Source organism: Oreochromis aureus, linkage group 1 (genome assembly GCF_013358895.1).
Source record: "Oreochromis aureus strain Israel breed Guangdong linkage group 1, ZZ_aureus, whole genome shotgun sequence".
Classification (NCBI taxonomy): Eukaryota; Metazoa; Chordata; class Actinopteri; order Cichliformes; family Cichlidae; genus Oreochromis; species Oreochromis aureus.
In genome coordinates, this window is record NC_052942.1 from 14,848,914 (window position 1) to 14,864,728 (window position 15,815).

Below are 15,815 nucleotides of genomic sequence, written 5' to 3' on the forward strand. Positions count from 1 at the left end.
CATATTAAAAAAAAATCCCATTTATTTCTCCATAAAACTGGAACGTTTATTTTGTTGTTGCTGTTTTTTTTTCCTTCTTTTTTTTTTCTTTCATTGTAACTCTAAGCAAACATGAAGTCATAAATAACAGCATGTACCACTGGCAAAGTTACACAACATACACACACGGAGCGTGATTACAAGGCCAAAACAAAGTACTTGAACAGACACATGTTGAATACATGATAAACAGTGCACAATAAAAAAAATAAACAAATGTAAATATTGTACTTAGGATAAATGCATCAGCAAAACAGATTGTAGCCGTCTGCAGTCTGACGTGCAGCTCAGATTCACATGTTAACACACAGACAGCTCTCAGGCCTGTCTCCAGGGATGTGTCTGTATTTAGATCATTCATAGCCGATGATACACTTTATCCCCCGAAAAGCTTTTCTTTTTTTTGACAACAGAGCTGTGATTTTTCCACAACTCAGGCTGTTTCCACATTGCTGATCATGCCTGTACACCAACATTGTATAGACAAATACCCACATACAGCACAGGTGCACACACCCACCCACACACACACACACACACTCCTTATTCCATGGGCTCGTGAGGCACTAAGTACAGTCCAGTCTTCCCAGCAGTCTGAGGTCTCCTTGTTTCAGTGTACCTGAATGACACTGCAGCGAGTTCAGCTGTAGTAGATGATTTCTGGTATCTGCCCGTCCTCCACGGATGTGCCGTTGTTATTTCCAGGTGAGCTAAAAAAGAAAAACGTTGTCTTGGCCCCCGATGCCAATTCCTGGGTCACTTTCTTTAACCCTTTAGTGCCGTAATGCGAATCGGGGCCCTGAGTTATAAAATTAAAAAGACAGACGTTAAATTGAGCTAATGTTCAATCATTCCTTCAATTCAGTTTTCAAATACAGCGACCTCGGACTGACCTTTAAGGTGGCGCACGCAGTGTAGCTGACGTTGGGTAGAATTTCCACAGGCTCTTTGAACATCACTCGGAACGTGTTTGCTGTGCCATCACAGCTGAAACCTGTCTCGTTCTGTCCCAGTGTGATGCGTTTGTCGCTCTCTATGATCTACGGAGGAACAGGAGAAGGTCTTCACTGAAGGTACAACAACAAAATCAACTTTTTACACAGCTGGCAGTATCAGTGTCACATCTGTTTACTGGTGGATTTCTGTAGCTATAACAAATGTGGAAGACCCCTGAACTAAACTGTTACACAGCACATATTCAACTATGTCTCTTCTTACTGGGGACTAAAGTTAACAGGCACAGAGACCAGCCTGTGACCGCTAAACTGCTGAATTCAGTCGTCGATCGTTTAGGCCTGTGTGACTGGGGCTTCAGTTCAGTTTAGATGAGCAGCAGCGATAGGAGGGATCACATGCATAAAGGGCCCCTGGCTATACTTTGAACTGCAGGGATGATGCAAATCTTGGACCTTTACATCACAGATTCTAATCAGAACATCTACCAAGCACTGTAAGATCCTGGGCTGTTCACTGGTGTGCAGAAGCTTCTGTTAGTTTTTAACAAATGCAGGGAACTGAACGAGTCAGCTGGCATTTGATGGCACATTTTTAGTAAAATAACTGAAAGGCAAACACGTGTCAGGGCTTGGTGTTTGACAGAGATAAAAGGTCAGCTACTGAACACTGGCTTTTAGCAATCGCACATAGATACGTGATCAGTATCTTCAGCCATGTTTTATTTTAAAGCTTTTGTTCAAGCAGGAAACAGAGAAAACCGTCATATAAAGAGGAATTATAAAATACACAATAAAAGAGAGTGAGTTTACCATAAAGCAGATCTAGACAGCACACCCTTTTTTGGTATCTTTATTGCATATTTTGGAAAGGATATTACTACTGGTTTCTGTGTTCAGATTTCTAATTTTCCTACTTACCAGTATTTTTTTTTAACATTATTTCTGCTTTTTTCATAAATGCAATGTTTTTACTTTTATTGCCAATGTGTGAGCGGACTGTAACGTTACTTAAAAAATAAGATCTTTTCCAGCTCTGGGTTACCTCCAGCAGCCTGTGCAGTAACCTTAATGTGAGGGACTGAGATGAGTTGTCCGCTCCTTAACGTCTTGCCTTTGTCTCTTTCTTCCATTCCTCTACAGCACCAACACTGAGCAATACTAGCTAAATTTAGATTGGAAATGGAGTCCACTAATTTCTAATGTATGCTTTCCTTCTTGCTAATGGTACTGCTAGCAAAATCTGATGTGACTAGAAACACTAGCTGGCTAGATTGACTCTACAGCTAAGAGGATTAATAACAGTAACTAATTTATTATGTGTGTATAATATAAAACGATGCTGACTTTAGCCTGTAATTATAGAATAAAAGCTCTGATGCATAAATAACAGGAATAAATAACAGGAACACCCAAGAGCAATGTCAGGGTTCAGTTAGCTAACTATAAGTATTACATTGGCATAGAGAACTGAGGCATACAGATTATACACTGGTGTCTCACTTGCTTTTACACTGAAGAACATTATTCTGAAATTGTCCCACAATTTGTAGATTTGCAGTTTTTTGCAGAAAGGTGAAACCCCTGCCTCTCGTGTTACTGAACTCTTTCTTTTCAATTCTTTTTTCCCTTGTCCCAATTTTTTTGAGGCACGTTGCTGCCCACAAATTCAGAAGGAGCTGATGTTTTTCCATTCAGTGGTAAAATGTCTTATTTTAAATGTGTGACATGTTTTCTGTGAATAAATTATGTGTTTATAAGATTTGCAAATCGCTGAACTCTGTTTTTGTATACATTTCACTCTCCATCCCAACTTTTTTGGACATGACACACAGTAAACAAAGCTGCAGGACAGTCTTATGTATATCTAATCACACTCACTTCTACTAAAAAGTTATAAACCCACTGATCAGCAGTATAAGTATTTTTTCTTGAACCTCATTATGTCTCCGTGCCAGAAGTTACCTGTATGTTGACCTGATAGTCAGTGGGTCCATGTATGGAACCATATAAGCCAAAGCCCACTATGGATATTCTTCTGTTAACATTGAATCTGTAGAGATAGAGAGAGGGAGAGATGGAAAGAAAATTAGAAAAATCAATTGTTAATATATATTTATTTTTTTTAATTAAAAACCATCAACCCTCCGCTCACCTGATCCTGTCGCTGGTACCACTGTACCCCCATCGACTCTCAACCTGCTGGAATCTATTAATGCTGCACTCCTCCCCCCTGAGGCAGCAGCGAGGCCTGTCGATGTAGTCGACCCGCGGTTTGGGGTTTACTGTAAAGTGTAAAAACAGATTTACCACCTCCCGATCGAACAATATTCCAGACTGGGCAGGCCCTGTTGCACAAGAAAGAATATCAAACTGGTTTCTGTGGTTTGAGGTGTACATCAGGAACATGATGGTTATGCTTAGTGATGGCTGAAATCGAAGAGTTTTGCAAACATCGCAGCATTGCAAATAAACTCATATTTCTGTGATCCACTTACCGGCAGCAAACTCCTCAACAGTCATGAGCGGGAAGCGGATGAGCGGGAGGGCTTTCCCCAGAACCTTCTGTTTGTTCTCCGCGGTCAGAGGAAGCTGTTGCCTGTAACACTCGGCCTCCGCCCAGCGGACCACCGCTCCAAACAGACGGTTCTCCCTGATGCTTAGTGTGTCTCTTTCAAGCACCGCGCAAAGAGTGTCTACACATGTAAATACACAAAAGTCTTAATATTTAGCAACTCACATGCAAACCGTGTACAAGAAAACACCTGATCATGAACGCTCACATACCAAGGTCAATATCTGTAAATCCCTCTGCATTTATTGCATCTGCGGTGCTTTTGTCGATGGTGTCTAAGCAGAGACTGGCGAGCTGAGGCTCATCAAATAACCTGGCCTGTAACGAGACCACAAAAGTATCCGTGTAAGTGTCGATTCTGGTCATTTATCTTGAACGCACCAAAGGAGGGTATTGAATTTACCCCAAACACGTTAGAACAAGCAAAAACAAAATTGAAAGTTTAATGCAAACACTAAAACAATCTGAGTTGGGTTGAACCTCATAATGTTAATAAATAAATCTGGCAAACCACCACTGCTAATAAAGAAAACACTGCTCAAAATATGGCTGCTTTAGCTGATTTACAGTATTGTTTATAGTTTTGTTCTAGGTGTTGCTGAGACTTTTTCTACCCCCCAATCAGATTCAGTAGCAGCCTGAGGGCACAGCAGCCAGCCACAGAACAGAATGCTGAACCCAAACAAACGGCAGCATAAACCAAAAATAGAACAGCTAATGTCGTAAAAGTCCAGCCATCGATGGCTGGGAGGTGGTCTGGTGCTGACACACACACACACACACACTTTAAAAAAATACAGTTTATCTCTAACTGTAAGAGCTGCTGTTGAACAGATGGTAAGAGCAATGCCAGATTTTCATTTGATTTTTTTTAACATATTGCCTGGAAAATCTATTAAAAAAACAAAACACAGCTGATATTAAAACCCTATTGATGCCCACCATTAAAGAAATCTGACTCTTTGTAGACGACATAACTCTGACTATTCATATCTAGTGCCATCGAGGAAAGATAATTCAAAACCAAGCAAGTTAACTATGCAGAATTAAAAAGAATATTTCAACATTAAAAATTTGACAAACCAAAAGTACAATCCAGGCCATCTGGATCTCTCAGTTTTAGTGTAAAGGATGCACTATAGTCGAGGAGGGTGAAAGTAACCTGAGTGAGAAGCATAAATGCGTTGTCAGCTCTGAGGTGTTTGGTGAGGAACTCCACGCAGTGCCCCTCCAGAGCAGGGACCGCATACTTCTTAGCCGTGTACAGAGTCGTCATCACCGTCTCTGGACCAATGTGGACCTCGTCAGAATAGAGGAACCTGTAGAGAGGAAACAGGCACCAGAACGAAGGGAACAATTACATTTTCATAGTTATTCTATGTAAATTCTGAAAATTTCCAGATGTGCAAATTGCCAATTCCATAGTAAATAAGGCACACCCAAACCATCAGTGATGCTGGCTTTTTAGCTTAACTAAACTGAAGGGTTTGATTTTGAGATAATAACCCCAAATTTTGATTTAGCTGTGCTTGAGTTTTTTTTTTTTTTTCTAATGGCAGGAACAAGTTCATACAAACCTCACTACTCATTTGGCATAAACTGAAATCATCCTCTAGCTAATCACAACAGTTCTTTACTCATTATTAGCGTGAATCACCAGACACCCTGAGATACGATACTATCACAATATTTCCCTCATGATTTGCTATAATTGCGATTTTTACCATTTTGCAACAAGCTGAGTATTGCAATAACATATACAGTTATTTATGACCTTTTTTAAGCACAAAATATGTCCTCAAAGTATCAGTTTTATCCAATAACAAAGTTATGTGTTTCAGTTATTTTTCTGTTGCAAAATGAGATTGTCAAGCATAACAACAATGTCACTAAAATCCACCATCAGTGTTGACATAAGATGGAGTGGGTGGGCTATCAGTCTGCGATTGAATGGGGTCAAGTTGGCAATTATATACCTTGTCATGCTGAGTGTGTCCATCATTTGTGGTGATGGTTTTTTTCAGTTGAGCCCATTTATTGTAAGTTTGCTTGGCTAGCATTATTTTTCCTGCACCACCATCCTAAATCAGAATTCTAATTTAGGATGGTGGTGCAGGAGATGAGCCCTCTTCTTAGTAGAGTAATATTACAGGGTGTTTTCATGTACTTATTATTTATCTGTTTATTTTCATTCATCTAATAAAATATCGATATTTGGTGTCCCTGCGTCGATACAATATCGTGAAACTGAACTGTATCAATATACCCTCCCCCATCCACCCCTTCTAATTATTAGTTTCTTAGCAGTTCGTATTTGAGTTTTTACCTTTCAAATTGCTTAATTAAAAAAAAAGGTCTGAAGGTCACTTTGCTGTGAGACCTCTAAAATAAGGTAGTTAAATTAATAAGTGATAAACTGTTTTATAATAGAGTACATTCGAGCGAGGTTTTGTATTTTTCATTAGGCCTATAATTGGTTACCTTCTTTGTATCAACAACAGCTCAGAACGTAAACTTTATATCACCACATAAGCGCCTTGACTTTGATTAACTTCTAAATGCTGTTTTTAATGTTTATGTACACTTAGATCATGAGGTATGCATATTGGTTTTTAACCACCTGGAAATAGTGTGGTACTAGGTGGTCTCGAATACAGGCAGGGCATGGGGTTCACCTGTCCTACCTGAGCAGCGCGAGGAAGGCGGCCGGCTCCACATCAGGCAGCTCGATTTCAGCAGAGGTCGTGGCCATCCCTCCGTTAAACATGGCATCAAAAACGGCACTGCCAGCGGCCAGGACGAACTTATGGGCCGGTATCCTCTGGGCCTGTCTGCCTTTCCCGACTATGAACCTGACGTCGCTGAGAAGCTCGTTGTTGAAAAGGAAGGCGAAGCGCTCCTTTAGGGACCTCTTCGTCGCCTGCCAGTTGTACATGGGCTCCCGGTGAAGGCCGAGGACGGGCGGGGAGCCGGACGGGGTAGGAGCGGAGGCTGGGACGTTGGAGAGCGCTGCTGGTGCTCCGCAATGAGCCGAGTTGGATGCTGCCTCCTGACCGTCATGGTTTGACGGCAATCCGCCACCACTGCTCCCGGTCGCCATAACGACACACTGTTTTTAAGTGTACTTCCACAGAAACGGCCTCGTTATTGACACGCAGACACGCACTCGCCGTAATGTTTTTGTCGTTATTCATTTACGTGGTATCCATCGCAGGGGACGCCATCACTCATCACTAGCTACCTGCTAGCTTCAGAGTCTCCGGAAGTGGCGTAGGTATACTTCCTCCAAAACACATTTTTTTTTATCCTGAAACTTTATTGTTCACTTCCAGATGGAAAAAAACGAACAAAGAAAAAGCTTGAACAGTGTCTTAACATACATATTTTTTTTTATCTGTGTGACCGTTTTGGGCACAATACAATCGGCAAATATGTTAAATAGAATACAATTAAAATAATAAAGTGCTAAATAAAAGCAGCATTTATACATTCAAACGTGGGAGAACGTGTGAGCAAGAGGCACTACACTTTATTTTTTTAATTTTTTTAATATTTTTTGATCATTATGCAATTGGTGCATTAATTGAAGCTTAAAAATGTAAACAAATAAATAAATAGATGTGTAATTTATAAAAACAAATAATAAGCCGTCAAAAACTGAATTATAAAGGTCAGGCATCAAATGTAAACGTTTTATCAGATATTAAGCTTTTAACACATTTGTAATACTTGTTCTATATGCATGGTAACAGTGTTGCAAATCGGTGCTACGATTAGTGTTTTCCCAGTTGACCGCTGGGTGTCAGTTTCTCTTCGTTAAACAAACAAACAAACAAACAAACAAACCCCTTTTTTTCGCAGATGGTAAAATATATATTTTTGTTAAGCACAATGAACCAGCCCGAGAAAATACATCTTAATTTTTTATTTTTTATTTTTATTTTTTTTTATATAAAGTTGTGGCGTCCCTGTCCTATTTTGTTATTTTGTAAAATTTTTTGTATTTTTCACGGACTATCACTTAAATTCATTTGCACAGCCCCTATATATATTATTTTACTATTCCCTCCAGCTTAGTATTTGGATGTATAGAATAATATGAATGAATGAAAAAATCGCCACTTCCATCAAATCAGAGATAAAAGAGAGCAAAAAATGGTTTCAGAAAGAAGAAGAAGAGAAAGACACGAGAATTGTTAATTTACGACATTAAGATCTGATGAAAGACTTTCTTTTGACGTTTCTTCTCCAGGTGAGGGCCCGCCTCCACCATCTGAAAGCTGAAGCTCCTTTGGCTACAGTGCATGTGTAGGTAAACAGAGAAAGAGAGCGAGAGGAGAGCAGACAGACAGACCAGACAAGATTGAGCATGCACGCAGGGGCTGAGCTCAAAGTTTTTTTTTCCGGCAACACTCTGACTTTCCTCCCATCCAAGCAACGCATGAATATTTTCTGCGGCTCATTCATTTAAAAATTTCAGTTCTCGCTCAGACAAATCGCTCATAGTCGGTGCGCAATGAGCGCGTCTGTGGGAACGGGAGTGTTCCTGCTCTCCCTGATGTCTATCCCCATCTGCTATTTATTCAATTCTCTCATTTACAGCAACAGGTACGTGGAATCTGGTTCACATATTTTAAATGTTGGACTTCCGGCTTACACCACCAGTAGCGAGGAGTAACTGCACTAATCTGAGAATGATTTATCATGTGTTTTTTTAAAGATGTTCTCTATTTCATGCAGTGCTGAAGCTTTCTTCTTCGCTTGGTGCACAACAGTTCTTATTCTGGCCATTTCAGCTCGTTTTATACTTAAAAAGAAGGCTCCAGTAGATCCACTTTTCTATGGTAGGATTTCTCAAATGCAAGTTCTCTTGTTTTGACCAACAGTGAGCGAGCACCATTACAGATCAAAGCTCGAGCTGCGACTCATATTCTGCATGTTGCACATATAAAAACCTGTTGCAGTATTTAAAAAGCTGTGATATTCAAAGCAGCATGTAATGTTTGCAAGTTATCTTGTCTTTAATTAGAAATTAATGTATCAAATATGTATCTGTGAAGTGTATGCAGTGCATGCATTCCTCAGTGTGGTGAATCTGATCATTGGACTGGAGCAAGACAACATCATTGATGGATTTGTGACATTTTACCTCAAAGAGGCAAGTGTTGCTTTGTTGCGTCCAGATTATGAATGCCCCCACTTCCTCACAGTTTGACTGATAAATCTACACCGTGTTTCAGGCAGATCCACATATCAACACAGCACATGGGCACATGATATCCTACTGGGATGGCTGCGTGCACTATCTCATGTATCTGCTCATGATTGCTGCAATAACTTGGGGGTAAGTCCTGTATTGTTTCCAAGGTTATTCACCACAGCTGCATCACTAAGTAAGGAAAATATTTGCCACTTAATCCAATCCATATTATACTGCTTGATAAGATAAGCTTGATAATGTATTTATATACCTAATTCTTTGAAACTACAATATGATCATCTGGCTTTGTTACATGGTTTGGGCAGGGACAATTACAGAGCTATTGGACTCTACTGGGTAGGATCTTTTCTCATGCGTGCAATGGTCTACATTCTTGGGAATGCTGTGGGTAAGTACACTAAAAATAATGGGATGCTTTTAGATGGCTTGTGTAGGGTAGCCCACATCACCCTACCCACCCACACATACACAGCCACCCACCCACACACACACACACACAAAACTTTTAGATCCCGTTTGCTTACAGGGATTTAAACTAGATCATATCTGCTTCTGTTCCCACATGGAATTAATGGGCCCCCCTCATTTTTTCCCAGGGAAGTATGGGACCCACGTTGGCCCTCTCTTCGTCCTCCATATGTTGTACATCTCAATGTCGGTGTGGGCTTGCTTCCGGATCTTTAGTCAGTCTTCTACACGGGACGTTGAGTTAACAGTAAGAACCTGACCGCCGCCCCTCTCAGAGAGAAAACACCTACTTTTATTGTCTGTGGTGTCTGTGAGATGATTCTGATGAGTAATTACCACCACAGAAACAGTGCAAGAAAAATGTATGGGCACATTTCTCAGAATCAGAATCATACTTTTATTGTCATCGACACCAAATGACACATTCATCAAAAGTGTTTGTGAGTTCCTATGTTCACAATATTCCATCGTTCCCGTGAGTAATAATTCAAAGCCATGCTTTATTTAATGCTGTAATGAATGAGGGGTAAAAACTGTTTGTTTTATTGTTCATATTTCTGAACAGTATGGCATGTATAATCATCAGATTTGTATATTTTTAAACTGGAAGAGCCTTTCTTGGTAAAGTACAATATGTTATTACTGTGTTTTGTTTTATATCATTGAGGTGAATTTTTTCTTCAGCAAAGACTGATGCGTTTTGAGCTGATAAGTCGCTTTACATAAAGAACTGAGGGATAAAGACATAAAATAAAGTAAAGGAAGTGTTTGTCATCATGCTTTTAGTTGAGCTACAGAGCATTGTTATGTGGTTATGTCAACAACAATTACAGTACAGTACATTATAAGTTAGGCAAATATGTCTGTGATAGTGGATATATCTAAACATAACTGAAGTTTAAACAGATGCCCATTTATTGGTGACATTTCTTTCTGAAACTGCAATACTTACAGTAGCCTCTGTAAAATAACTGCGATCTACCTCATATACACAGAAACATCCAGTAAGGGTTAAAGTGTCTTATCTGCTGGAAACACATCCATACTTTGCATCTGCAAATGTTGTGTTCTCAGGACATCGAGGAGGCTCAGAGGGCAGGCTTGCTCCGCAGACCTGTGGACTTGGTATTCATCATCTACCTCATTCCAGCGCTGGCTTTCTGTGTGTTCAGAGGCCTGGTAAGAAAAAGGGGATCGGCTTGCCCAGCATGCACACAACTGTAGATTACTTTCTTAGCGTTGGGTGTCTCTCACATATCAAACTGTTATGTTATGTGTTCGAGGTTGTTCTTGACTGTTCCAGCAAATGGTGCCAAGACTACACACAACAGTATGAGCCATACCTCAAAGACCCTTCAGCCTACCCTAAAGTACAGGTAATACGGTGCAGTAAACGCACCAAAAACGTCACTCTAATGCTGTAATATTAAGCCACACATCTAAAGCAGTAAACTGTGTCACTGTTTGTCAGATGCTGGTGAGCATGCTGTATTCTGGGCCCTACTACATCATTACTCTGTATGGGCTGTTGGTCCCAGGATGTGACTGGATGCCAGACCTGACTCTTGTACACTCGGGAGCATTGGCACAGGTACTGTTGATCACTGTATACACTGAGGGGTCCCAGGTATGATTTACATTAGACGCCTAACATCTCTAACTTGTTCTGAATATCTGGAAACCAAATGAGTAAGTGATGAAAGAGTTTCCAGGCTTTAAAAACGAAGGTCAACTCTGTGAAAGAGTCGTTTGCAGTCTTTTGTTTTCCCACATGACATCATAGTTCCAGGTAGATTATGTAACGTTACACAGAGACTGAGAGCCGGTTCCTGGCCAGTTCGGTAAACTTTCTCCTCTGTAGCGATTGCAAGTTGGTCTTTGTTTAGCGTACTCTTCAGAGCTGACAGACACCAGTGGCTCTATTTACATCTAAAGATGGAAAGTGAAGAGTTGTGGGAGTGGCTATCGCGCTGATCACATCTCCACTGCACAATGCAGCCACTGTGTTTGAGCTGCAGGCTGGCGCGTCACTCATCGGCAGGATAAGGGCAGAAGCTGACTTCAGACCAAGAGGAATGGTGGTATTGGTGGTATTCACTTAAATGTCAGCTGTTCAGCCAGGATATAAATAGGAAGGTTGATCCTCTGGCAGCCTTGGTTGCTATGAAACATGTCATGTGTCAGCAGCTTTCTATGAAAAGGTAAATGACAGAAGTGTATTAGATTGAAAATCATATGAGGATCAGTGGTGGTGCCAGAATGCAGGCATCGTCAGTCCAGTAAAGGAATAATTCACTCTAAAACAGCTGTTACTTTGTTTTTGCCTGTTTCAAATGGGTTTCCTGTGTAAGCCCTTACTGGTCTGTTATTGTAGATAGATCATTGCATCCAGCAAGAATATGTGGGCTTTAGCACCACAGGATTTCCTATAAGATTTATGACTTTGGAATGGTGTTTAATTTACTGATACATGATAATAAGACAGTAATGTGCCCAGATGGTCTCACTATACCAGATAACTGGGGTTATGTGGGACTTGATACATTTAAAATAAAGGAAACAATAATTGTGGGAAAGCATTTTTTTTATGTAGGTTGATTCTAACAGGAAAAACAAAACAACAACTAAAAACCTGTGCTAACCACAGTTATTTTAGTTTTTTTTAATTTTCTAATCTGTTTTGATTTTTTTTTATTCAGTTTAGTTTCAGTTAGGATGTTTTCGCTATATTCTTATTTTATTTTTGTTAGTTTTCCAAGTTCACAAAGCAATTTCAGTTAGTTTTATTTTTTTATTTATTTTTAATTTCAGTTAACTAACATGTTTTTCCATATCTACCTTTAGTTTTAGTTTAGTTTTATTTAACTATATTAACCTTGGTGTTGACATCTAAGTCTATTCATTTTTAGACTTAGACGTTAACTACTTCCAGTAGTTAAATTACAAAAAAAGGGGGAAAAAAGACAATCATAAGCTCAAAATGTTCTTAAATATGTACAAAATATTTAAGATCAAGATACACTGTATGGACAAAAGTATTGGGCAGCACCTTTTAGTCACTGAATTCAGGTGTTTCGTTCAGTAATGGGCTGTGCAGCCACTCTTTATAAACATTTGTGTAAGAATGGGTCCTTCTAAACAGCTCACTGAATTTGAGTGTGCTGCTGTAATAGGATGCCACCACTGAGGCAAGTCAGTGTCTGAAATTTCTTCCCTCCTAAATGTTTCAGCATCAGCTGTAAGTGGTTTTTTTTTTTTTTTTTGCAAAGTAGAAAGTTTGCGAACCACAGGAGCTCAGCTAACCAGTGCCAGTTACAGCCTATCTGATGCCTCAGCAGGGTCAGAGCACTGAGGCACATAGTGGATAAACGTCACCAACACTCTGCTGATTGATTAACTGCAGTTAAAAACCTCCTCTGTCATTAACATCAGTATGAAAATTGTCTGAGCAGCTGCATCCCAGCGTCAGATAGTGTTGTAAAGTACTCTGTCACTGGACTCTGGAGCAGTGGAGACACAGAGGAACTGAATACAATAGCTACTTTATTGTCATTCAGAACACACACACTCACCAGTTAGTGTACAGTAAAAAAAATTTTTGGTGCACTCACTCGCCACTGGACAAAAATATAAAATATAAAAAAGAATCTAAGATGGAAGAATATAAAAAAAAATGGCTATATACGTATAATAGTAAAAGAAAAACTGTACAGGATCTTAGATGAATAAACATATTGTGCTGCTCTGAGTTTTAGAAGGTACCTTTTGCATCTATGGGTTGCTTTGGGATATTGAAAGTTCAATAGTGTGATGTTCTATGGAGTGATGACCACTGGGCCAACTGCGGAGTTTGGTGGAGGAGGGATAATGCTTTGGGGCTTGTGTTTCTGGCCTGTACACTTTACTTCCAGTGGAGGGGACTCTTAAAGCTTCAGCTTACAAAGACATTTTTGACTATTAACAGTTTAGGGAAAGGCCTTTTTCTTTCCCAACATCTCTGTGCACCATGCCATAAAGCAAGGCCCATGAAGGTTTGGTCAGATGAGTAGAGTGGAAGAACTTGACTTGACACAGCCCTGACCTTAACCCCATTTACCACCTTTGGGATCAACTAGAATGGAGGTTGTGAGCCGACCCCTCTCGTCCAACATCAGTGTCAGGCCTTGCAAATGCTCTTCTGGGTGAAAGGGCATATATTTCCAAAGGCACCGTTCAAAATCTTGTAGAAAGCCAGAAGAGTGGAAGCTATAGCTGCAAACAGGGACCAACTCCATAGTAATGCGTATGAATTTACAGTGGGATGTCAAACAAGCTCCTGCAGATGTAATATGTAGGTGACTTAACATTTTTGTCCATGTAGTGTGTATATAAGAATCTTGATGAACATACCAGCTGTGAAGCACATGCTTATTATCCCTCTCTGCTGCGTTTCACAGGCCCAGTTCTCCCACATCGGTGCATCTCTTCACACACGGACACCGTTTTCATACAGAGTACCTGTTGACAGCCAGCCTGTCTTCTTGCTGGTCAATGTGTTGTACATGCTGGTGCCTCAGGCTCTGTGCTACCGCTGCTGCACACAGCCTGCCTTCTTCCTCAGGACAGCGCCAGAGAAGAAAAATGAATGACAGACTGTCGGGGGGGACAGAGAGAGTGCCACAGATGCCACAGATGCCTAAAATAAAGAACTTGCAAATTCCTGCTGTGTTTGCAGTTATTAGCGGCTGCTATTTTAGAGAGGAAACTGCCACCTGTAAACTTCATGGGGCTATGTGGAGGTGCTAGAAATGAAGAAAAATGGAAATTGTGCCATCTACTGTTTTTGATCTGCTGCTTTTTATTGAAAATCTCTGTGTGTAAAGCAGCAGCATCCACATAAGGCACACACAATGTTACACTGCAGGCAATGGTGCGTTAGAGTTGTGTAACAGATTCATATGACTCACAAAAATCATTGTTTGGTATAAAAACAAAACTGTCGTTTGTTGCTGAGATTTCTGCGCAGTGCCTTCTGTGTCTGTGCCTTTCACAGCATTTATCAGCAAATAGCAATTTTTTTAAATTTCTTTTAACTTTTAGTTTTTTTTATTCAGTGTGGTTTCAGTCAGTTTGCAGAGTGGGTTCCCTTGATTCAGTTTAGTTTTAATTGTCTGAAAATGATTAGTTTAAGTTTAGTTTTTAGTAGTTTCCTTGTTAGTCTTAGGTTTTTTTTAATGACTTTTTAATTATTATTGTATGTCAGGGGCAAAATTTAGGAAAATCCTTACAGCTAATGCAATGAAATCTGTAACAAACTAGCAAATACCAAAATTAAGGATATTTTCTGTTTATTTTTTTCTTTTCCAAGTTCACAAAATCATTTAATTTCATTTTTTTGGTCTAGTTTTTATTTTTATTGTAGTTAACTAAATTTTTTTTGGTTTGTTTTTTACATCTACTTCTAATTCATAATAATAACCTTGTTGAGAAATAAATAATTATTACCTCAAGAGGAAAGATTAGTGGACACTACCGAGCTTTACTTAGACTGTGCATCGTTTAAAAACACTTTACACTCTAGTGCCAGCAGAACATTTTAGTGTGTCTATAATATACAATGTAAATCATTTTTGCTCTAGGTTCAGTGATTTCACTGATTATATTCTCTAAAAGAAGGAGCTCACAAGCACTGTCTCCCTGCATTAAACAGCTACTTTTAGGCGCTCTCTAGCCCTCATACAATCCTGCATTCATCTTAATGGGATTAATTGTGATCAAGAAAAGCATAGCACTGAAATGAAATAATAGTTATGGAAAAAATAATAGCCCCTGTACTGCCATTGCACCACCTCTTTATTTCATCCGTTGCGTCTTTTATAACCCTCTTGTGTGCTATATGCTGTGTTATTATATTTGGCCTGTATTTTGTTATTTGTTAATCCAGATGCTCTATCAAATGATCTCTGATGATAGTTAATAAAGTTGTAGACAGACTTTTTTGCACACAGACTTTAGACTTTAAAATTTATATTACTGAATGTATAGCAGACCTTTTATTCCTTTTTAAAAATCTATTTTTTTAGTTTAAACCAGAGGGGAGTTTTGTTTTCAGTATTAAGTAAGAAGGGGGAGAAGTTGTGAGTGGAGAAAGTGGGGTTAGCCCCCAGTTCCACAGGATAGCCATAGCACCATGGTTTATTCTTAGACCAAAAACTAATTTAAGGATTTAGGAAAACAGAAGAGCAAAAGCTAATTCAGCATTTTCTAAGGTGGTAGAGGAGAGATGAAGACTCAGAAGCACAGTTAAGTTTAGATAACTGAATGAGGGGTTTTCTGTGCACACGGCAGAATTTATAGCTATGGTATGGGTGCTGCAGTGGGTGGAGGAGGTCAGGTTGTGGAAATTGCACATGTGAAGAGATGGAAACTGTTAAGCATGTTTTGATGAACTGCTCCAGCTATTTTATTGAGACAAATATTATGAACATTAAGACTTTTCCCCTAAAATCAGTAATCGATTTGAATCCTTAGGAATTTATAAAGTTTTTTATCTAAAGTTCTGCACCCAAATGGACTACAC

General features: G+C 39.6%; 2 protein-coding genes across 7 annotated transcripts; one reads left to right on the forward strand and one right to left on the reverse strand.

The window, feature by feature from the left end:
- On the reverse strand, positions 1-6,818 carry LOC116311669 (BTB/POZ domain-containing protein 1). 2 transcript variants are annotated; one of them, XM_031728864.2, is made up of 8 exons: positions 6,252-6,818; positions 4,730-4,886; positions 3,780-3,885; positions 3,491-3,688; positions 3,148-3,277; positions 2,958-3,045; positions 933-1,079; positions 1-838 (listed from the first exon to the last, which is right to left on the reverse strand). In XM_031728864.2, exons 1-8 carry the CDS (start codon positions 6,665-6,667, stop codon positions 680-682), a joined length of 1,401 nt encoding a protein of 466 aa, XP_031584724.1. In that variant the 5' UTR covers positions 6,668-6,818; the 3' UTR covers positions 1-679. The 2 variants fall into 2 exon arrangements, with proteins under 2 accessions (XP_031584724.1, XP_031584723.1); XM_031728863.2 differs by having other exon boundaries at positions 3,148-3,340.
- On the forward strand, positions 6,768-15,223 carry LOC116311671 (transmembrane 6 superfamily member 1). 5 transcript variants are annotated; one of them, XM_039608572.1, is made up of 11 exons: positions 6,768-6,837; positions 7,820-8,175; positions 8,308-8,411; positions 8,628-8,725; positions 8,808-8,911; positions 9,094-9,176; positions 9,385-9,503; positions 10,331-10,435; positions 10,540-10,632; positions 10,728-10,847; positions 13,693-15,223. In XM_039608572.1, the coding sequence occupies exons 2-11, from the start codon at positions 8,084-8,086 to the stop codon at positions 13,882-13,884; spliced, it is 1,110 nt and encodes a 369-aa protein (XP_039464506.1). In that variant the 5' UTR covers positions 6,768-6,837; positions 7,820-8,083; the 3' UTR covers positions 13,885-15,223. The 5 variants fall into 5 exon arrangements, with proteins under 5 accessions (XP_039464506.1, XP_039464507.1, XP_039464503.1 ...); XM_039608573.1 differs by having other exon boundaries at positions 6,769-6,841; positions 8,288-8,411; XM_039608569.1 differs by having other exon boundaries at positions 6,769-6,841.
- The last annotated feature ends 592 nt before the right edge of the window (positions 15,224-15,815 follow it).

Coding starts and splice junctions, on each gene's coding strand:
- LOC116311669 (XM_031728863.2), bottom strand. CDS start 6,667: ATGGCGACCGGGAGCAGTGGTGGCGGATTGCCGTCAAACCATGACGGT. Junction 4,887..6,251: donor GCCTTCCTCGCGCTGCTCAG/GTAGGACAGGTG, acceptor TCCTCTCTACAG/GTTCCTCTATTCTGACGAGG. Junction 3,886..4,729: donor CATTTATGCTTCTCACTCAG/GTTACTTTCACC, acceptor GTCTCGTTACAG/GCCAGGTTATTTGATGAGCC.
- LOC116311671 (XM_039608572.1), top strand. CDS start 8,084: ATGAGCGCGTCTGTGGGAACGGGAGTGTTCCTGCTCTCCCTGATGTCT. Junction 8,176..8,307: donor TCTCTCATTTACAGCAACAG/GTACGTGGAATC, acceptor TATTTCATGCAG/TGCTGAAGCTTTCTTCTTCG. Junction 8,726..8,807: donor TGACATTTTACCTCAAAGAG/GCAAGTGTTGCT, acceptor ACCGTGTTTCAG/GCAGATCCACATATCAACAC.